The 22,445-nt window shown below is 48.5% G+C and overlaps 1 protein-coding gene across 1 annotated transcript in view; it reads left to right on the top strand.

Annotated features, from left to right (window-relative positions):
• Positions 1-1,147: 1,147 nt before the first annotated feature.
• The window catches only part of DAP (death associated protein), a 61,749-nt gene continuing 40,451 nt past the window's right edge, over positions 1,148-22,445 (top strand). Inside the window, exons 1-2 of the mRNA XM_081233369.1 lie at positions 1,148-1,374; positions 12,895-12,991. Coding sequence (XP_081089495.1) covers positions 1,320-1,374; positions 12,895-12,991 — 152 coding nt within the window. The 5' untranslated portion in view covers positions 1,148-1,319. The remainder of the gene's footprint in view (positions 1,375-12,894; positions 12,992-22,445) is intronic.

Here is a 22,445-nt window from a genome sequence, read left to right as displayed (position 1 = left end):
CAACCAAGCCTCCAGCCCAAACACTGGATGTCAGGGCCACGATGTGGCAACCCTGAAGCTAAGGAGGAAGGTGACGGTCAGCTAGGTCACGTGCTGCTGACAGGTCAAGCAGGATGAGAGCAGAAGAGTGAACACTGGATTGGGCAGCGTGGAGGTCACGAGTGACCATGAAAAAGGACTTTCCTGGCTGGCGGCAGCCTTTGGGGCACTTATGACAACCAGATGGACTGGACTGGGTTGAGGAGACGGGGGTGGGGTGGGGTGGCGGGGTTGAGATGCTCTTCGAGCAGCTGTGCTGTCAAAGGGAGACGTACAGCCAAGAGAGCCGATGGTGTTTCCTTTTCTAAAGACACTGGACATGTCTGAACGCTAACTTAGCAAGGCGGGATTGATGGTCAGCAGAGGATACCTGCAGTTACAAAGCGCTTGAGAAGGCGAGAAGGTTGCAATCCGAGGCACAAGGCCAACGGGTGAGCTTTGGACAGAATCAAGACCCAAGGCAACAGGAAGACGGCAGAGACAGGGGCCACGGACGCAACCTTGCAAGACCTCTGTCCAGGTTTCCAGGCTTCACAGCTCTGCCTTTCTCTCCCGGGGGAAGGCTCTCCCATTTGCTGCATCTTTTAACAAATCCCCGCTATTCTTGGGCCCCCGGTCGGTCCCACCTGGGGTCTCATTTCCGTACTTCACCGGTCGCTCCGAGAGTGAGCCGGGTGAGGCCATGTGGCAGACGGGCCGGTTCCCCGACGGCACACAGCACCCCTGGGCGCCCCACTGTTGAAGCTGTTTCCCCACCACCGTCACCGTCTATCTGGAGGGTTGGTGGAGCACCGTGCACGGGGGTGCCACCCTCCTGCTGGGATCTCTTCAACCTCGGGCGACTGTCCCGGCCGGCACCAACTCCCGTCTCTTCTAACCGCTAACACCCCGCCCCCGTTCTCCTTCTTCCTCCTCCGCCCTTGGCCGAGGCTTCCAACGTGGCGCCGCCGACTGCGCATGCTCAGTACCCGGGGCGCGCGGGCGCCGGCGGGGCGGGGCGGGACGGGAGGGAGCAGTGACGCCACCGCGCAGCCGCGGGCTGGCGGGGCCGCTCCACGTAGGCGCGCGGCGGCCGCGCCCCCTCCAGGCGGCCGCGGCCGGTCCGCCTGCGCGCGGCCGCGCCGCCCCACGCACGCGCCTCCCTCTCTCCCGGCGCTCACGCTCGCGCGCACTTCTCTCCAGGCCCGCGCGCACTTCTCTCCAGGCCCGCGCGCACTTCTCTCCAGGCCCGCGAGCACTCGACGACCGCCGTCCAGGTCCCTCTGAAACCCGGTCGCACCATGTCTTCGCCTCCCGAGGGGAAGCTAGAGACGAAAGCTGGACACCCGCCCGCCGGTACTGACTCGTTCCCACTTTCTCTCCTCTCGCGGGCCCGGAGGGCGGGCTCGAACCCGCGGGCACGGGGCGCGGAGCGCGGAGCGGGGCGCCGGGCGGGGGAGGCAGCCGGCCAGCCTGGGCCGTGTCCGCTCGTGGGGTCTAAGTTAAACTCAGCCCCGCGCTGGTGAGACGTGTTTCTTTATGCGAAACATCGCAAGCCTGTGCGACTTGCATGCAAATTAGAGTGACTTGAGCAAGCCCAGATGCACAACTTGCTCCCAGAAGTTTGGGCGGTGAATACTTACGTAGAATGTACAGATGTTTTAGCAAAACGAGTAGCCGAAACAACGACAAATCAGTGTTTTTAACGTCATGATGATAAATCGTAGACTGACAGCATTACAAAGGAACCAAAGGAGCGGAAATCATTTTTATCATTAATCACTCAATATGACTTTTTTTCCCCCTCCAGTTTCTGTCGCATTCTGCTTTTCCTCAGAAGTGGTTTTGTTTTTTCCTTTTTGCTTTTGCACATCCTAAACTTCCGAGCCAAGGAGGTTAAATGCAGGAAAGAGTCATCTTTCTTAGAAAATGTGTCTCTAACCAACCTTCACGTTCAAACCGTCTCTTCCCCTTTCTGAGCCCAGTTCCTGTTTGCTCTTTCGAATCTGCCCAAACTGGTGGATTGCTTTTTCTCCTCTCCTTTGGAATGACGATCGATCCATATAGAAGGACACTGGGAGGGAATCAGATGTGACTGGGTCCCAGGATACGGGTCACTTCGGTGTGTGGGGTTTTTAGGGTCTTAGTTCCACCCGTTAGTTAAAGTATCAACTCAGTTTGCTAATAACAGAAGCCTTAGCCAAACATGGCTGCTTTTTATGGAACATTTGTGCCATCTTCTTGTTAGAGGAAAGATTCCCCTAATTTCTGTCTGCCGCCCCCCACGATAGGGCACTAATTCTCTGCCTCAACACGGTGAATAGAGAAGTTCTTTCCACATGTTGCATTCCAGAGTAGGGAATGCTTTTCACTAGTGAAGCAAGCTCTGAACAACAAGAAGACTGACTGGCACTAGGAAAGAAAAATGGCTAACTGATGCGTGGGGGTGTAAGAGCATGGGATTTTAGAAAATAGTCCCACTGAAATGGAAAGTAGACTTTGGGGGGTCTCTGTGTTGAATTAGTTTAAAATTAAAAAAGAACTTCAAAGGCATTTCCTTTCATGATGACTCTGACGTTTAATTCCTGCCGCTGGGGGTTCATGTGCATCATTCCTGCCTGATGACCTGTGCAGCACGGCAGGAGGGAACACCTGCATTTACATTCGTGGCCATGGACCACGCGGCAGCAGTCTGCACAGGGCTCCCCTGTCCCCGGGCAATGAGTGGCATTAGATGTATGTGTTGGAATGATACCAAAGCTAAGTAGCAGTAATGAAATTGCATATAGAGAGAGCCATATGGAGAGTTTTAAGATCAGAGGTATAAACTGTCTCTATTAACTCCCTGGGAGAAACTTCATGAGGGACTCTGATTTTCTTTGAATTGTAAACAGCTAGACTGTGTGAGTTACAAGTTAAACATCTTATTTATGCCCAAGGAGAGGGGAGCCAGTGTATTTGTGCTGCTGTAGCAGTGCACTTGGGTTTTAAGTTTTGAGGCCTGTCACTTCTCTAGGGTTCAGTTTTCCTAATCCATGAAATGGGAGGTTCGGGCCAGATGGTCCCTGAGAAAGTAGCAGGGCAGGGCTTCCTTTGTGCTGTTCCTGTCGCCATCCATCAGGTTTGGAGCCCAGGGGCAGTTACTCCCACAGGTAAACTCAAGTGACTTCAGGGCAGCTCCCTTAAGCCTTTGAGGCCCCCTTCCAGCAGGAGCTGCTAAGGAAGCTGTCACTGTCATCCTGCATTTCCCAAGGCCGGTCACACTTGGCCGGGGGTGCAGGTTAGAAAGAGACCTTTCATCCCTTGTGGTATATTGCCTCCCAGGTAGTACCGCTCAGGTGCTTTTTCTCCCTGTGATACAGAGGCCCCTGTGTGGAAGCCTGTTTTGGCAGAAAGTTCTGGGTGGCCTTGTTTACTCCGGTATGATCAGAGGTTAGACAGTTCTGCAGATTAGATGTTTAAAACAAACAAAAAAAAGGCAACCACTATAATAAAGGATAATCATCAAGTACAGCCGAGAGCCCAGCTCATAAATCAAAATAACAGCCTTAAAAACACTGGGAAAACTTTCATTAAGGGCTTAAGTTGGCTAACAGGAGCTTGTGCTTCAATCTGCAATTGAAAACTAAATTTAAATTTAAATCTGCAATTGAAAAAATAAAACTCTCCTCCATGACTCTCTTCTTTTTCTTTTGTGTTTTCTCGTTATTGCTGTCTGAACCGGGGACGCTCCTGTGCATCTGCGTAGCCTCCACCTGTCCGCCTGTTCTTCTTGCTTCCAGGGCTGGGTCCCACTGATGCTCAGTGCCTGGTTCAGAATACTCAATAAATAGCTCCCGAGTTTCTCCAGAACCTCTTACTGCCTCTGCCTTCCTCCGTAGCATGTGCGGCCCACAACTTCCCTCCACTGCTGAGCTGTCTCCAGCGGGTACTGGGGGTGCAGGTTGGACTTTCAGCCAGCTTCGGCAGCAGCATCGCAGCGGAAACTGTAGCTAACATTTGCTGAGCGTTACAACGCGTGGGGTATGGGGAAGAAGAAGAATTTTCCCTTTACCCTTCTAGGTTCTTAGCTGAGATCCCCCTTAAGATAAAGGGCAGATTAACAAGAGAAAAACAGACGTTTAATAACATGTATGTCTCCTGTATACATGGGAGATACTCAAGAAAAATGAGTAACTCCCAACCACCACCTTAAATAGTAAAGATGAAAAATGCCAGGGAGAAGGGGAGGCCCCGTTAGGGGAGGGAACCAGGAAATGCACCAGGGGAAGGAAGACAGTTATGCAGGTGTTAAGATTCTCCTATACTTTAGGCATCCTTTTCTTTCTGGTACAGAGAGAGAGACACTTACAAGTGGAGATTTCCCTTATAAATGTAAATGTTCCTAACGACCTCTCGGTATGGTATGCGGCTTTTCCTTGTGTGCTGTTTCTTTCTTTTTTTTTTTTTTTTTTGCTGTATGCGGGCCTCTCACTGTTGTGGCCTCTCCCGTTGCGGAGCACAGGCTCCGAACGCACAGGCTCAGCGGCCGTGGCTCACGGGCCCAGCCGCTCTGCGGCATGCGGGATCCTCTCGGACTGGGGCGCGAACCCGTGTCCCCTGCATCGGCAGGCGGACTCCCAACCACTGCACCACCAGGGAAGCCCACTGCCTTTTTAAAAAAAGCTTCCTGTCAGGGTGGACCGAGCACCTCTAAGACGTGTTTTCAATTTCCCCTCTGTGTTCTAGGACTTTGGGGGACAGACGCGTCCTCCTCTTTTTCTGTGAGTGTCCCGTTTATTTCAGATGATGCCTGTGCACTCTTGCTTGGTTTTGTGAGTAGTTTCCCCTTCCGAGCTTCAGAAATTCTTTTGTTTGGATAGAGACTATTCACTTTTGTATAAAGTACTGTATTAGTTACAGTTTTATATTGTACTCACTAATTGTAACAGACAGCCCCAAATCTCAGTGTCTGAGCAAGTCAAGGTTTATTTCTCTCCCGGTGGCCCTCCTACCAGGAGAAATGCAGAGGCCCAGGTCCCTCCTGCCCAGCGACTCCGCCTCTGCGGAGGGTACTGAGTGCAGGCCGTGGTGCCAGGGCCTTGTGGTGCCAGGGCCTTGTGGTGCCGGGGCCTTGTGGTGCTTCAGTCTGGGAGCGGCTTGTGTCACTGCGTTAGTTTCCTGTGGCCACTGTAGCAAAGCGCCATACCTTTTTTTTTTTTTTTTTTGCGGTAAGCGGGCCTCTCACTGTTGTGGCCTCTCCCATTGCGGAGCACGGGCTCTGGACGCGCAGGCCCAGTGGCCATGGCTCACGGGTGCAGCCGCTCCGCGGCATGTGGGATCTTCCCAGACCGGGGCACGAACCCGTGTCCCCTGCATCGGCAGGCGGGCTCTCAACCACTGCACCACCAGGGAAGCCCAAAGCGCCATACATTTAATGGCTTAAAACAGCACAACTTTATTATCTTCCAGTTCTGGAGGTGAGAAGTGCAAAATGGGTCTCACTAGGCAGAAATCATGGTGTTTGCAGCTTCCTTCTGGAAGCTGTAGGGGAGAATCCATTTTCTTGCCTCTTCCAGCTTCCAGAGGCCATCCACAGCCTCACTTCCATCTGCGACATTCCTTCCCCTTTGCCATGCAGCCCAACACATAAACGGGTTCCAGGGTCTAGGGCGTGGCCATCTAGGGAGGGCTCATTACTTTGCCTCTTTTTGCTGTATTAGGGCCACGACCCAGGTAAATGGCCCCAGCCCAGCTGCAAGGGAGGCTGGGGTTAGGGTTGACGAACGCTGCCTCACTGCCTGTCCCCAAGTACCTCCAGGCAGGGATGCTACTTCTCCGTGGAGTTTCTGAAATCCGCCACCCTGAATGCAAGGTTTTCCCCCGCGGCTGCCCACACCCTCCTCGGGTTTGGCCCAGTTGCCCTCCGGCTGGTCCTTGTCTTGGCCTGCTCACCACGCAGTCTGTCCTCTGGGGCGGCCTGTCAGGGGATGGAGTGGGCCCTGCGTGGAAGACAGGCTGGCCTGTCCAGTCCCGGTCCACAGCCCCATGGCCCTGCCCCACGCTCCACGCCTCTGAACGCCACGTCTCCTCCCCTGCGGGGTGAGCGGGGTTGCCGCCGTGTCATCGAAGGAGCTTCCCACCTTAACACCTTCCGACTCTGAGCGCAGAATAGCAGTTTCCCTTGTTTGGTCCTCAGTTTTCTTAGAGAGGAAACCGTCAGGGCTGCAGGTTCAGCAATTTATCTGGGACTCGCTTTTTAGCACAAGCATCACTTTCCCCCGCTGCCTCAGGCCAGAAAGCTCCCGTGGGGGGAACTGCACTTGGCCTCGGGGGTGAGGGGTGCCAGGGCTCCCGGGGTCCCCATGACTCACTGCTTTCACCCTTTATCCTCCACTCTCCCTTCACGGGGCTCCCCACCTCGGGGCCACCAACCTCCCCAGACGGTCGTGGCTCTCCTGCTGGCCAAGGAGCCTCCTCTCCTGGTGGAGCCCTTCCTCTCAACCAAGAGGGACCACATTCCTTTGCCCTGATCCCCCCACTGTCCCCCATCCCGGGGGCTGTCTGGTCCCGTGTCCACTTTGCTTTCCGGCCACAGTGCTGCTCTACCTGAGATGGTTACGTTCTCGGCTAACCTGCAGCTCTGGGTGTTTCTGGTTTGCTTCCTTTTGTTCTCACTGGAGCAATTCTCAGAGCCTTTCATCTCTTTTTTTTGGCGTGGATTTGGTTTCCTTTGAATCACATTTCAGTAGCTCTTCTTGGGCAAGAACAAAGAAAGCATCCGCTCACAAGTCCTGCTCAGCACGGCAGCCAGGGCTGGGGCTGCTCCCTGGTGCAGGGTGCTTTTACTGTCCATCTAGGGACACCCTTCTCATCCCCCTGCCTGGCATGCAGCTGGGGGGTCTTCCTAACCTGCTGTTGAGTGTGGGCCCAGAGCCAGCTGTCGGGGACCATCTCATAGTCAGGCACCCAGATGCCTGAGGGGATGCCCGGCCCTGGGGGGATATGTCATCAGCCGCTTCCTCAATGTTTGCCCACCTGACAAAGTCTGACCTGGAGGATGCTTCCTCTTCCCTCTTTGCTCCTTGGGTAGGAAGCTGCTCTGCAGAGAGCTTTCAACATCAAACACACTTTCTTTCCTGGCCTAGACCCTCTCCATAGGCCATCTCTCTTGTCTCTCTGAGGAGGAGTGTTGCTCTTTTTCCTGGAATGTTCAAGCAGGGCAAGGCCTGCGGGCTGTGATTCAGGGCGCAGGCTGCCGAGGTCAGAAGCTTGCTACCTGTGCGACCGGGGCCACTGGCTTCCCCTCCTCGTTGTGGGGGGGGGGGTCTACACCATAGGGTGATTGGAAAGTCAGGGGGTAGGGGGGCGCCTGGCCAGTGGTTACAACAGGGCCTGGCATGTGGTGGCATGAAGAGTGGAAGGATTCTCCAGGATCTGCAGGTCTCCAGAACTTACTTAGATGTGGTGAGTTACTGATGACAGCCCAGGAGGTGGTCAGCTGACCAGGGCAGTGGAGCGCCCCATGGTGGGTGAGCACTTTGCAGGGTGTGTCACTCACTCCCCAACAACCCGGTACGTCGGTCCTGCCATCCCCACTTGACACGTGAGGAAGCTGTGGGGAGGAGGTGATAAACCACCAAGGACTCGCACACTGGAGGGTTCTCTAAGTGCTAGATGCTAGTTGTGAAAACCCGTCTCCTAAGAGTAGCTGAGAGTTGAGCATTCATAGGAACCAGGCCCTGGCGGAGGTGTTTCACCTGGACTCACTCCTTCAGTCCTCAGAGAACCCCTGCGGGGAGAGCACTGCCACCCTTCCTTCACAGGCAGGACCCTGAGACAGTGCCAGCGACTTGCCAACACACACACACACACACACTCACACACACACAGGCAGAGCTGGGATTTGAACCCAGGGATCTAGCTCCAGTATCCAGGCCCTTAACTTCAGCTTGGCACTCCTGTGAAGAGGAAGCTGCGTTGGGTCTTCGTTGCTGCACACCGGCTTTCTCTAGTTGCAGCGAGCAAGGGCTACTCTTCGTTGAGGAGCATGGGCTCTAGGCACCCGGGCTTCAGTAGTTGCAGCACGTGGGCTCAGTAGTTGCGGCTCGCGGGCTCTAGAGCGCAGGCTCAGTAGTTGTGGTGCACGGGTTTAGTTGCTCCACGGCCTGTAGGATCTTCCTGGACTGGGGAGTGAACCCATGTCCCCTGCATTGGCAGGTGGATTCTTAACCACTGCGCAGCTTGTTCTTCTTGAAAGTTGAAGCTCACATTTGAATAACAAGCACAACAACAAAAATCTGAGTTGTTTTTTTGTTTACGAATGTCTCAGAAAAATACTTACATTCACAAAGATTTCTGCAGAACAAGCTCTGCCTTTACATTTTTTTACCAACGAAGAGCCCTAGAGACAGTAATAAAACATTCGATAAATATGTGTTGTTGTATTTTTCGTGCAAGTTAGAAGGAATCTGTTGCAGCCTTGAGTTATTATTATTGCCACTTTATATTGCTGCATTAATCACCGCACATACTGTGAGAGATTGATGAACTTAATTGTTTTTATAAACTAGATTAACTGAAGTGCTAACGTGGGGTGACTGGGTTTGGACGTGTGTACTGACGTCAACAGAGAAGTGGACAGGCTCCCTGCGAGCTTCCCGAGACGTGATTATTTCGAACGTCACCTTGACATTCATCCTCCATTCCTTCTGTAGTGAGTTGTACACTCTTTACTGTTAGCCAGTTTATAGAACACACCTGGGATTTATAGTTTTAAGGTTTTTGTGTCTACCAGGTTGAAATGATTCAGAGATTATTTTTTAATGGGCATCTGTATTAGTTTGCTAAGGCTGCTATAACAAAATACCAGAGACTGGGTGGTTTCAACAACAGAAATTTATTTTCTCACAGTTCTGGAGGCCAGAAGTCCAAGATCAAGGTGCCGGCAGCTGTAGTTTCTCCCGAGGCCTCTCTCCTTGGCTTGCAGATGGCTGCCTTCTCACTGCGTCCTCACGTGGCCTTTCCTCTGAACACGTGCATCCCTGGTGTCTCTTCCTCTTCTGTTAAGAGCATCAGTCCTATCAGATTAGGGCCCCACCATAACAGCCTAATTTTAACTTAATTGCCTCCTTAGAGGCCCTGTCTCCAAATCCAGTCAGGTCTGAAGTTCTGGAGTTTAGGGCTCCAACCTGTGAGTTTAGGGAGATCACAGTCCAGCTCATAACAGCACCTTTAATCACTTTCTCATGGGCATGGGATAGGGGTGGGATAAATGGGGGAGGAAAATGAATTTTAAAAAAATTCAGTGGGACAGTTCTTCTAGCCTCCTCTTTTGGCCAAAAACATTCATAATCTTATATTTCAAGAGAGTGAGTAGATAATTATCTTAAATATATTACAGAATTTTGTTTTCAGTCTCCATTTCTTAAGGTTTGGCAAGGCTACATAACCTGGGAAATCTTGATAAGCCACATGCAAATGGTATTTTTGTTTTCTTATTTTTTTTTTAATTTGAACCCAAAGTGAGGGAAATCTGTAGGAATCACACCCAAAAAAGTAGCTAAATTCAGAACAGTTAGCCTGAACCTTGGGCCCATGTGAGGCAGGAAGTGACCTGGTGTCTCTTCCTCTTTTTATAAGAGCACCAGTCATACTGGATTAGGGCCCCACCCCTATGGCCTCATTTAACCCAAGACCCCAGCTGAAAGCTGGTGCTCAGAGGCCAAACTCATGGAGAAAGGGTGCAGGAAAAAACTGTGTCCAGCAACACAGTGGGGTGGTGGGGAAGCTGGTGTGTTTCAGCCTGGCCTCTGGATGGCAAACAAAGGCTCCTGGAGAATTTGAAACTGCAGGCCTGCCTTTACATGGGCGATGAGTTCAAATTTACACTGTTTGGCCATTCCTGTTCTCAGTTAATGTAAAAAGGATTTCCAGGTTTGACAGAAGCATGTACAGCATCTCTCCAAAGGGATGCTGCCTGCACCCCACACCCCAGAGGATCCCCACAGATAAAGGCTTACTGGAGACAAGCCCATGGCCCACACTCACCCCAAACAAGAGCCAGAATCAGAGAAAAATGAACAGTGAATGAGACTCCCAAGGACCTCAGATAATAAAATAATTAGATATACAACCATAAGACAAGTATGCCTAAAATAATTAAATACATAAAAGAATTGAAAACACGAGATATGAGTAATGCACTATCAAGTAAAGACCAGACAGATTTGAGGGGGGAAAAGCTTTTGAAATGAAACATAAAAACGATTGGAATAAAAATTGGTCGGGATAAAAGCAGATTTTTGAGAGAATTACTGGACAGGGTTATATTTCCTTCTTAACAAACTAAATGTCCCCTCCCCACTGAAAAGAAGTGATGGTGGCAGCAGGGAGATTCTCGTTCCAAAACCAGACCAGCAGACGCATCATTAAACACGGTCCTTTATTTCACATGCCCTCTGCTTTGCCCTCCTCTGACGGACTGCAGCTGGGTACCGCTGGCCGTGCAACAGGCATTGTTAGCTTCCTGAATCCTCCCAGGGCAATTGAAAACTAATAAACCCGAAGTGTGTAAGCCTCAGGGTGTTTCAGATTCTCCTTCCTGTTCGCAGCATCGTAAAGAAACCAGTCCTGGGCTTTCATAATTCAGCAGGGTCCAACGTAATTTGAAACACTGCAGGATGTGGCCTGGCAAGCTGGTTGTACTGTGTGGTCAGAGCAGGGCTGTGGAAGAACACGGAGTGGCTATCCTGAGGAGGGAGGGTGAACACCCTGAGCCCCACACCCGAGCGTGGGGCCAAGGAGCTCAGTTAATACACTCTACTTTCTCTCACGTGCCAGGAAGCAGCTGAACACCTCTGTCTTCGTCCTCTTGGGCTGCTATAACTGAGTACCACAGGCTGGGGGGCTTGTAAACAACAGACATTCTCACTGTTCTGAAGGCTAGAAGTCCAAGGTCAGGGCACCAGCAGATTCGGTGTCTGGTGATGTCCTGCTTCCTAGTTCACAGACGGCTGTATGCTCTGTCCTCACCTGGCAGAAAGGGTGAGGGAGCTCTCTGGGGTCTCTTTGTAAGGGCACTAATCCCATTCATGAGGGCTCCACCCTCATCACCTAAGCACCTTCCAAAGTCCCCACCTCCAAATAGCATCACTTTGGGAGTTAGGATTCAACAGCCTCTCTTCTCATCTAAACTTGTCCATCTTAGGACGTGGCTCTTATCCCCTTTCTGGAGATGAAGCATTGAGGCTTTGAGTGGCTGACTAATCTAAGACCATGCAGCTGAGGACATGGAGGGACTTGCTGACCCTAAAACACTCACAGGCGACTGCCATGTGGGGCTGGCTTTTTGGATATAAGGCCAGCATTTCCAGACTTTATCCCATGGCACACCAGGGTCCTGAAGAATGATAACCAGCATTACCTGGGAGAGGAGTTCTGTGGTGAAATACGCTTGGGAAAGATGGCACATTATATGCCCCATATAAAGCTTACAATGCACACTAAAGGCAGAAAATCTGTCTTGAGGAAACACATTTAATTTGTTCAACCTCGCATTTCCCACACTTAATAGATCCTAGAATCCCCACTTCTGTTGTCATGTTTTTCTCTTGCAAAACATCATTAACATATTAGCCATTAAGGGAATACAAATCAGACTACAATAAGACACCACTTCACACCCACTAGAATAACTATAAAAAGATAGACAATAACAAGAGTTGGCGAGCATGTGGAGAAATTGGAACCCCTACTGGTTGGAATGTAAACAGTTCCGTGGCTTTGGAAAGCATTTGGGGATCCTTCAAAAGGGTAAATATGGGGTTACCACGTGACCCAGCTATTCCATTCCTACATATGTACCAAGGAAATGAAGGTACATGTCCATGTGTCCACACAAAAACTTGTACATACACGGTTGTTTATATCTGCATTATTCACAGTAGCCAAAAAGTGGAAACAATGCAAATGACCACCACAGATGAATGGATGACAAAATGTGGTCCACCATGCGTGCCGTGGAGTGTGATTTAGCCCTGAAAACGAGTGAGGCACTGACACGGGCTGTGACATGGATGGACCTTGGAAACATTATGCTAAGTGAAAAAGCCTGTCACCAAAGACTATGTATTTTATGATTCTGTTTCTGTCAAATGTCCAGAAGAGGCAGATTCAGGTGACTGGTTGCTAGGAGCGGGGGGAGAGGAGGGATTGGAGAGTTACCGGCGATGGATTTCTGTTTAGGGTGATGAACGTGTTTGAAAAGGATCGCGTGCAACTCTGAAAACACTGCAAACGAGAGAACTGTATGCTCTAAATGGGTGGATTGTACTGTATGTGAATTATATGTCACTAAGGCTGTTTTTAAAAACCAAATAAACTTCTGCCAATTCTAGGGTTTCACAGCACAGTTTGGGAAAGGTTGCCACCGGAGTGGACTCTGGCTGTGTGCACAGCAGCTGTCCTGTGTCCCCTGTGGCTGTATCACCCCTTTGAAAGCACCATCGGCATTTGAGAAAATACTACAGGCAGGGATTAAGTGGGGGATTTTTTGCATCGAGAAGCGGAGTATAACCGAAAGCAAGCAGCCACTGTGTCCACACGGTTTATACTCTGGTTGCACTACCGCTCCTACCAAATACTTGAAAGGAGACCAGACAAACAAAGGAGGCTTGGAAACTTTCTAAGTGGATCTGAAGCAAGAGACAGCATTGAGTGTCACATCATATTGAATCTCCCTGTGACAGCCTTAACCTCTGTGGTTAATCACTGTCGCCGCTGGCTGATCTGGGCTAACCGGGGACCATGGGACAAACACACTCTCTCGAGCTAGTTCCCCTGCCGTCCGGTGGTTCCGTGTCCACCCTGATCATACCCTCTTTGTCTTCACTGCAGTGAAAGCCGGTGGGATGCGAATTGTGCAGAAACACCCGCATTCTGGAGACACCAGAGACGAGAAGGAAAAAGACGACCAGGAGTGGGAAAGCCCCAGGTAGGAGAGTTCTAGCGAACCTTGAGATGTCTCACAAATCACCGTTATTCAGTTATACATTAACATTTGTTCTCTGCTCCGTGCTTCTGATAAACCCCTGGGCTTCGTGGGCCCCGTGCTGTGTGCTTTTCCTCTCCTGAGCAGTGAGGTGGGGCTTGTGTTCCCAGATGGGAGAAACAGGGCATCGAGGGCATGCCCTCTGCCTGCATCCGAGCGGGTGCATCTGTCTGTGGGCAGAAGCCCTGAACCTCCACTACCATACTGATGTCGCCCACAGACCTTTGAAAATGCCATACTAGTTGAATCTCTGGGCTGGGCCTGGCATTCTGTGCAGTGAGGGCAGAGAACTACTGATTTAAATAAAGTTTACAAACATTAGGGCTTTGCCAGTTTCAGCCAAGCAGAATCACTGAGGCCACACCCTCATGAGTGAGCAAGTGCCCTTAAACAACATCTCTGCCCCCGGCTTCCCGGCTCCCCGACAGCTCATCTTCCTACAGCACCACCATCTCTGTTTATACCTGTCTTCCTTGGTGATTCTGATGTCAAGTTTGGTCCAACGACCTTGATACAAGTCCACTTCCTTCCACCTTGTAACATACAAACATGCACCACCAAGACCCACCTGTCTGTGAGCTTGTCCATGTAAAGGAAAGTGGGCACTACGCTTTCTGCCTTATAACTCACCCCCAGACAAGTCTCAGCCAGAGGAAAAGGCAGTGTGGAGGGCAGCCAGCCTGTGTTTCTGTACTTCATTCCAACAGCCCTGAATAGCGGGTGGAATGCTCCCTGGGTTACACGTGGGAGACTGAAGCCCACAGAGGCCATATGCTTGCCATGCCGAGCAGGAGCTAAACTCAAGTCTGAGGTCCAGAGCAGGGCAGGCTTCCATAAGAGTAGCTGCTGACAGCACGCACCCCCTAAGAAGGACGTGCATGTGCTTGGTGATCCCACATGTCTGCTTACATATGTGCTGCACCGCTGGGTATTTTCTTTAAAACCTCATGTGATATGACTTACCGGGCAGTCACTGAGGGGAGGACAAAGTTTGAGGTGAAGTTTCGGAGTGATTATTGCCCATTTTAAATCATGAGATCAGCAACGGGAAGGTTCTGCCTAAGTTCTGGTTTTATAAAAGAAGAAGGTTGTTTAAAGAAAATTCTAGAATTTTCTTTCCACTGGCTATCTTCACAAAGCTGTGTTTGGCATGTAACAACATCAGGAATTCTCCTACAGGTCCACAGTCCTGTATCTGAAAACCATGGAGCCTAATTTCTTTCAAAATTGAGAAATTCTGATGTTTTAGGAGAGGAAGCAGGTTTTAGGAGTATAGGACCATACACATATCATACAGCACCCGTAGTGGGGTCTCGGGCAGCCTAATCTGTGTATGATGTTCACATCAGCAAAGATGTATTTTAAAAATTTACAGACTTGGATCAGGCCAGGTGAAGTTTCGCCTGCATAAGAGTTGTAACAAAACTTTAGTTCGGCGTGTGAGAACATTCTTGGATTTGGAACCGAAGATAAGAGCATGTGGCCTGTAGTCATTTCCTCCTCTAGGAAACCCAGGATGTCACTTCCCCTAATACCCACTGGTTCCCTAAGAAGGAAGAGAGGACGAGACAGAGAGCCATGCTTGGAAAAAAATCCTGGAAAGTTAATGAAGTGTGCTTTTCTGCATGAGTTTAAGTGGAATAAGGGACAAATAGCTATTTCTCTGCATAACACAGTGTCAGTACAGTGACAGATGATAATTTACTAGCGTGTTTAGAAATAAAGACAGAACGGCCCATTAGTTTTCTTTCTATTGATTTTCGTCTCATGAGGTGAAATACAGCATTTATGGAAGATGCACGATTTAAATATATGTGCCAGAGGATGAAGGATTGCATGAGAAAGGAGAGAGCACCCAGCTCTCTAGACTTTATCATCTTATCCACTTTGAAGGTTGGTTGGAATGAAGTGTTTTGAAGCTGGCAGACTGCAGGGCAGGGTTTGCCTATGAGCAAAAGAGTATGTTTGTTCCCTGCAGTCCAACTGTTGTACTGTGTTCCTCAGGGGCGTGTTAGCTCTTGTCCTCTGGACTTTGGCTTCTCTCTTTACCGCTGTGGGTTAAACCCCCGGACACACCATTGACAGAAGGGGTAAGCCCCTGCAGACTCTGAAGCTCTTGGCATATGTGGCCAATACAATTTCTTCCAAACCCCTACACCAGACCTGGTACTCTGTATCATGGGTCATTTCCCTCACCAGGCACTCCCCGTTTTTCTGGTGGGCTAATTGACTAGTCATAGTTCATAGCGGTCATTGATGATGTTACAGAATGCAGCGCACCCGGCCCTGTTCTAAGTTCTCTGCCCATGTTCATTCATGTGAACGACTTGCAACTGCTCTATTCTCAGCCCTCTTTGAGAGTTGGTTCTTGATTAGTATCCTCATTCCAGATTACTACTCCCACTTCAACGGCTCAGAGCGGTTAAGTGACTTTTCCAAGGGCACATAGTGAGTGAGTGGCAGAGCCAGCATTCCAGAGTGGCAGCTGGGTCCATAGTCCCCCACTCTTAGCCCCTGGGGTGCGTGTACCAACGGAGCGCCTGTTTTGTGCTGGGCACTTACTAAGTGCTTCCCATTGGGTTTAATGTGCACACCACCCAAAAGTTGGAATTACTGTGCCCATTACACAGATGAAGAAACCAAGGCCCAGTGAGGTTATCTGACCCAATGATATGTAGCCAGTCAATGGTCTGGCCAGGATTCAGTCCTGACCCTGTCTTGACTTGGAAGCCTATGTCCTTAATAGGCTACAGAAGCCCCCTGAACTGACAAAATAGTTTTAGGATCAACAGACTGTAAATCCAAATCCCTCTATAAAATAAACTTATTGATTCTGGGGTTGCCCATAACCTATTCCATATTCCTCAAGCCCATAATCTCACCCATGCAGCCCTACCATCAGTAGATGGCCTAATTCCAGCTAACAACACGGTTTCAGGGCACTGGGCTGGTTTTACTTCACATGTAGAAAGACCTCTTTATTTCCAGAATTTGTCAGACATTTAATGTTTTACATTAATTTCCCTTGGAAAGGTCATGGCATGTGACTTCAACATTCATATTACCCTAATCCTAATGTTCTATATTTTTTCATGTTTTGATCCAAGTGTTCTCCAGATATGAAAATAAGTGCACAGTCTCAGATGCCAATTTCCTCCTTAGATGCGCATTTGCAAAACTCTTTGCTTTCCTTCCCAGATATTTAAAACTGGCTTTGTATTTACTGACTCATCTCTGGTGGCTTCCTTCCACAATCAGTAAATCAAGTACTGATTACAGAGAAAATGAACAACTGGAGTGTTAAAGAGGTTATTATGTGACCCAAAAAACCCCCAAACACTTTTACTTGTAATCTTCTTTTGCAAGTCTTTATGATACTCTTACTCCCCATAGTCTTGTAATTTTTCAGATATAAGAATAAAATAATTTCTTCTGCCACCAAATTGTTTTGAAATGCTCCATTTAAAAAAAGAAAAAATAATAAAGTAGCACAAATTTGAAAATGTTTCCCAAGAATTCCATCAAGCTGAGTTCTAGTTACCTGTGGCTCTTCATATCCAGACAGAGTAAGAGACTTCATTGTTATGAGCTAATACTTTCCTGAGTGGCTGCTAGATTCCGTCTCAGAACTGACCCAATCACGGAAAGCTCTGATCTTCCTCAAAGCCTTCTGTTGAGCATATTAAGATGAAGTGCCCAGTTTCATTATGTGAAAGAGAAATTGCAGCATAGAATGGACTTCAATAATCAGTAGGATTCACTAAAAAACAGTGTAGTGGTGAACATGTACTGAGGTCCTACCATGAATCGAGCTTGGTAAAAAAAATATTTTAAAAGGTAGGTGACAGGAAGAGTAAAGTAGAAGTGGAAGGGCTTGTGTGTGGACTGGGGGTGGGTGGGAAAGGGGTGGAAGGAAGAGGGAAGTGGGGATGGGGCAACAAGGGTAGGAAGGGAGCAGCCCTGCTCTGAGCTCGGCAATTTGTACAGCTCTGACTCGGGGCTGTGGTGCTGTTTTGTGTTCACATACCCCCAAAATAAGCAAGCAATTCCAATCATCCAGAATGTGGGAGAGATCCAAGATGGAACACACACAGTAACAGATGGACCTAATTGTAATACAAAGGCTACTATTACCAACTGAAAGGCGTGGGTGGGAGAGTGACCTAACCTAAGTACAATAATAGTATTTTGGGAAACTGCAAAAAACTGCATAAATGCTACACTCCAGTTAGTAAATATGTCTTCAGGGGTTTAGGTTAGCAATTCTGAAATTGCTTTATGTGTTTATTACAATTGAACAAATAAGTAAATATCTTGTGGCTGATGAAGAGTCAAATTTCTCACTGTTAGAGAAAGAAGCTTACAAATAGGAAAGGGGGAAGACTAAAATGGCTTTGTGGTGTTTAATTGGAATTGGAGGTATTAGTATGAACTCATAGTTTTAAATGGATGGATGGTTGGATGGATAGTAGATACATACAGACATGTACATACATATATAAATAAATACACATGGGGGAGGATCTGTGTACACACCTGTACTTCCCAGCTGTGTTCACTGACGGGGCATAAAAGAACGGCACCATGTAGCCATGAGCATCCTTAGGGCCAGGATCCTGGTTTCTAAACACCATTCCCCACTCAAGTGAACTAGCATGTTTTGGAGAAGTAGTTAATTCCAGGACCAGGGCTGGAAAAATACCAGATGAGCCTGTAACAACTTGTAGTGCCAGAACATAAGGAAAATTCCAAAAAGGATGGGACATGTCGAAACAACACAGAAGCCAACCGGAAGGCACACCTAATGGCAAAGATGGAACAATTTGTGAGAAAATAAATAACGATAGTATTGGAATATAACCCGTAGAGTAAAATAGATATCCGTGAGTCCATACTGATATAAATAAGTTGAATACATAAATGACAAGGGACAGCTCTTCTTTATAGAAGAATTCCAATTAATATTGGTAGAAGGAAGGCGGGAACTAGAATATCACCAATAGGCAAACAGCACAGTGGTTGTCAGCAGGATCCACTGGCAGACGCTACGATTAGTGGGCAAACATTTAAGGAGAAACAGGATAATTTTACAGTGTCAGTTTCCTCCAATGTATTTATTAATTGCAAAACAAGGAATGTCTTTACGTGGAGACCATGAAAAGGACGCTCTTTCACAGCATAAGCACTGAAATAAGAAGGCAGAGAGTCATCCTGTTGGGCCTCAGATGGGCACCTGCGTATCCATGACGATCATTTTTGTTGCTCTGTGCACGTCTGTGAATGACCGTGAAAGTGCCGCGAGTATTTGTTTCTCATCCAAGTCTCCCCTGCTTTTAGCCGTCACTGATAACTCCTGCCTGAAACAGTTATTACCAGATGCAGGCTCTGTTACCCTGGGGCTGCCGTCACAAACACCGCACATGGGTGGCTTAAAATAACTGAACTGTATGGTCTCCCAGATCTGGAGACTGCAAGTCCAAGATCCAGGGGTCCCCAGAATTGGTTCCTTCACCGGCAATCTTTGGCATCCCTTGGCTTGTAGATGTATCACCTTGATCTCCGTCTTCACGTGGTCTTCTCCCTGTGCACTTCACCTTCCCTCTGTATATGTCTGTCTCTGTGTCCAAATGTCCCCTTTTTGTAAGGACATCAGTCATATGTGATTAGGACCCACCCTAAAAGCTTCGTTTTAACTCAGTTACTTCTGTAAGACCCTATTTCCATAAAAGGTTAAATTCTGAGGTACTGGGGCTAAGGATTTCGTATATTTGGGGGCGGGGAACAATTCAGTGTCTAACGGATGTCAAATAGTAATCTATGGCGATTTTCAATGGTTCTCTCAGTTAAAGTTAATCCTGAAGATAAGAAACAGAAAATTGAAAACGCTGAAGTTAAAAGACGGCACAGCCTGTATGCCTGGGAATTTTTATCTAAGCCATCATCTGCGTGTTTGAACTTGACCTAAACCATGTGGCTTGCGAGCCAATTTCAACATCATCCTTACTTTGCAACAATACCATCTTTTAGATCCGAGCTACTTGTCTGCTGCCTTTTCAAAGGGTTGTATCTTTCTCCCTATGATGTGTGGAGATGCCATTGGACTAGGAGTGCTGAGTGCCAGCCAGCTCCCAACTCCTGTGCTGTTTGGATGGCCTGTGTTGGCAGGCAGGACCCATGACGTGGCAGCGGCAGTTGACCCGGGTGCTGGAGTGCCGTGGGCCACAGACCCCTGCCCTCGGCTGAAGGCAGAGTCTCGATGTGGTGGGGACACTGAGTGACATGGGATGTCCTTGTGATGGGGGTAGCTGGTGTCACCTGCTTGTGGACTGAGAGTCTACCTCCAGGCAAAAGCCATCTTAAAGGTACAGCCAGATCCTCAGAATAGAAAGCACAGGAGGAGGGATGTCATAGCAGCGTGAAATAGTAATGGACAGCCCTGTCTGCCTCGGTGCGGAAAACGGGGAGAGTCTAGTTGCTGTTCGGCAGCTCTCATTGTCAGGTTTGCCCACGTAGGGGCTGGATGTTTGAGATGAAGGTTTCAGCAGGACCCTGCCCTCTCTGAAAGCAGTAGGGAAGGATCTGTTCCAGTTCCCTGGTTCCTTGGCTGGTGGTAACCTAACTCCAGTGTTCACATGGCATTCTTGCTGTGTGCGTGTCTGTGTCCAATGTCCCCTTTTCATAAGGACACCGGTCGTATGGGATAAGGGCCCACCCTAATGACCTCACCTTAACTAATTATGCAACAACTCTATTTCCAAATAAGGTCACGTTCTGAGGTACTGGAAGTTAGGGCTTTAACATAAGAAACTTGGGTGAAGGGTGGGGACACAATTCAAGCCCTAACAAGCAGGCAGCACCTCAGTGCCACGAGGCATCGGTGGGTGGTGCCCAGCTCCAATGACATCCCAACAGCAATGGTGGCTCAATAACTTATGAACCGTGAGACCTACGTGGCAAATGACTCTTGCTTCTGTGCGATCCGTTACGGTTGCCCAGGCTGAGCACTGCAGCAGCCTGCCTTCCCGTCCAGGTGGATGCCTTGTACCAGGGGTGTGGCCCCAAACTTTGATCATGCACTCCATCAATTAAAAAAAAACCTTTTTGCCAGCACCCTCCATATGTATATATTCATTTTTAAATTATACATGCGTATTTTGCTACCATTATATACATTGTAAAAGGTATACAAAATGGATATTAATGTATTAGATCAAGGTGAAATAAGCAATATTTTAAATGTCTTGCTAACCATTATGACTTTTTATTATCATTAGCTAACGTCTGAAGGTCCAAATACCCTCGAGGTAGTGTTTCTCATTAATGATTCCAATGTAAATCTAAATTTCTAATGTCTTTCCTGGTGATTTCAGGTTTTATGGAGAAGGGTGGCTTCCTGTCACGTCTGATTAGATCTTTGGTGTTTGTAATGTGGTTCATGAAATACTTGTGCCAGGGCAAGAAGCGAGAGTTCTACTCTTTTATTATTGTTCACTTGTGCTTGTATTGGTGTTAACTTCAGCCTCTGGAGGATTTTTTTTTCAGGAATCTTTTGAAGCCACATGTTCATTTTGTCACAGTTAGTTTAAATTCATTCACTATACATTTGAGCTCGGATCTAGGTGCTTGGGATATATCAGAGATAGAACTAGAGAATTTAATTTGTTAGCCCATTAACCAGACAGTGTCCTGTACATGTTGCCAGACATAGGAAGTAAAGGAAGGGGCTCAGGGACCTGTGGGTGGTGACCCCCCTCCTTCCTCCAAAGCCTTAAGGGCCATGAGGCTGGGTGATGGACAGTCAGCCTGCAGACTGTAGTAAATAGTGGTAAAGCTTAGTTCGTTGTGTTTTGGCTCTTTAAGTAAAAGATAAATGCAAATAGAAAAATTTGCACATTTATCTCACTTTCCCAGTGACGCTGTGGCCTTCTGAAGCGCAAGGACTGCCTTCCTCGCTGATTGATTGGTGGTGGCTCCAATACCAGTTCTGTGGTTGTATGTAGTGTAAATTAAACATGTCTTCCAAAACCTGTGGCTATCTGTATTTTAGTATGATCAATAGCAGTGCAACTGTGTACATTAAGAAGTTTTGCCCAGAATTGTCCAATGAACATAGAGCAGCTGGTGTGGGACGCAGATAATTTGTGTCCCAGGAGCCGTGGGCAACAGCGTTGCCAGGAACTCGGTGTCTGAGCTCCCCTTTCACGTAGATGGGCCCCAAGGAAGACTTGGGTCTGGTAGGTAGTGAATCAAAACCTCACCATGCCACAGAGGGAGGGAGAATATGGGCACCCCGTGTTACGGGAGCCTGGCTGGACCCCACCAGGGTGAGGATGAGAAGGAAAGTACGGAAGGCTCGGCTGCCCTCCAGCGCCTGGTGCTGTTGGTCGTGGGCTCAGAGGCAGTATTCGCCCAACATCTGGTTCTGTAACGGATGTGGAAATGAGGTGTGATTGATGAGCTTCTGAGCACCCCGCTCCCGGTCCCTCTCCCTCCACAGACGTCCAGCCTCCTTATGAGACTGCCACGCTCCCCTCTACCTTTTGTCAGGTAGAAAGAGGGAAGAAAGGAAATGGAGCAATCAGTTTTCCTCTCCAGACACAGCCCTGTTCATCTGTACTGGAGTCAGCCTCTTGGAACAGATAACTCTTTTGTGTTTATGGTGTTCCTCAAAGGGTTGTGCTGTTTATCAGGAAGTTGTTTCCTTATTACATAAACATAGAAACTGAATTTAAATCGACTCTCCAGCAGTTGGATTTTACAGGATGCAATATGTAAGAATAACTACATAGAATAATGCTGCATAGAAGAATAACTGCATAGAAACAAGAGCCCTTTATTGAGTTTATTACATTACAATGACTATTCCTGAAATTTTTAAACCCTCTATTTAAATAAACTCCCTTGGGCTTCCCTGGTGGCGCAGTGGTTGAGAGTCCGCCTGCCGATGCAGGGGATGCGGGTTCGTGCCCCGGTCCGGGAGGATCCCACATGCCACGGAGCGGCTGGGCCCGTGAGCCATGGCCGCTGAGCCTGCACGTCCGGAGCCTGTGCTCCGCAACGGGAGAGGCCACAACAGTGAGAGGCCCGCGTACCGCAAAAAAAAAAAAAAAAAAAAAAGAAAGAATAAACTCCCTTGACTTAAACTGGGTCAGAATGCATAGTGCTCAGAAAATACTTAGTGAATCAGTAATACTTTGCTTAGAATTTGATTCTTTAAAGGTATATAGCTAATTAACTTATTAACTTGATTACTTCTTATTTTCCAGCTGGTGAAAGAGGTGAGCTAGGTAAGGTCAGTGTTGAGGACGAAAATTCTTCATCCTTGTGGGCGTATTCTGTTGAGCCCTTAGCTCTCTCTAGGGAAGATATTGACTTTGATTTCTGGTTGTGCACATCC

The sequence above is a fragment of the Mesoplodon bidens genome (genome assembly GCF_964165515.1).
Source record: "Mesoplodon bidens genome assembly, chromosome: 4".
Taxonomy (NCBI): domain Eukaryota; kingdom Metazoa; phylum Chordata; class Mammalia; order Artiodactyla; family Ziphiidae; genus Mesoplodon; species Mesoplodon bidens.
Note: the sequence above shows the minus strand (reverse complement) of the source record. Positions and strands in the feature narration are given on the sequence as shown.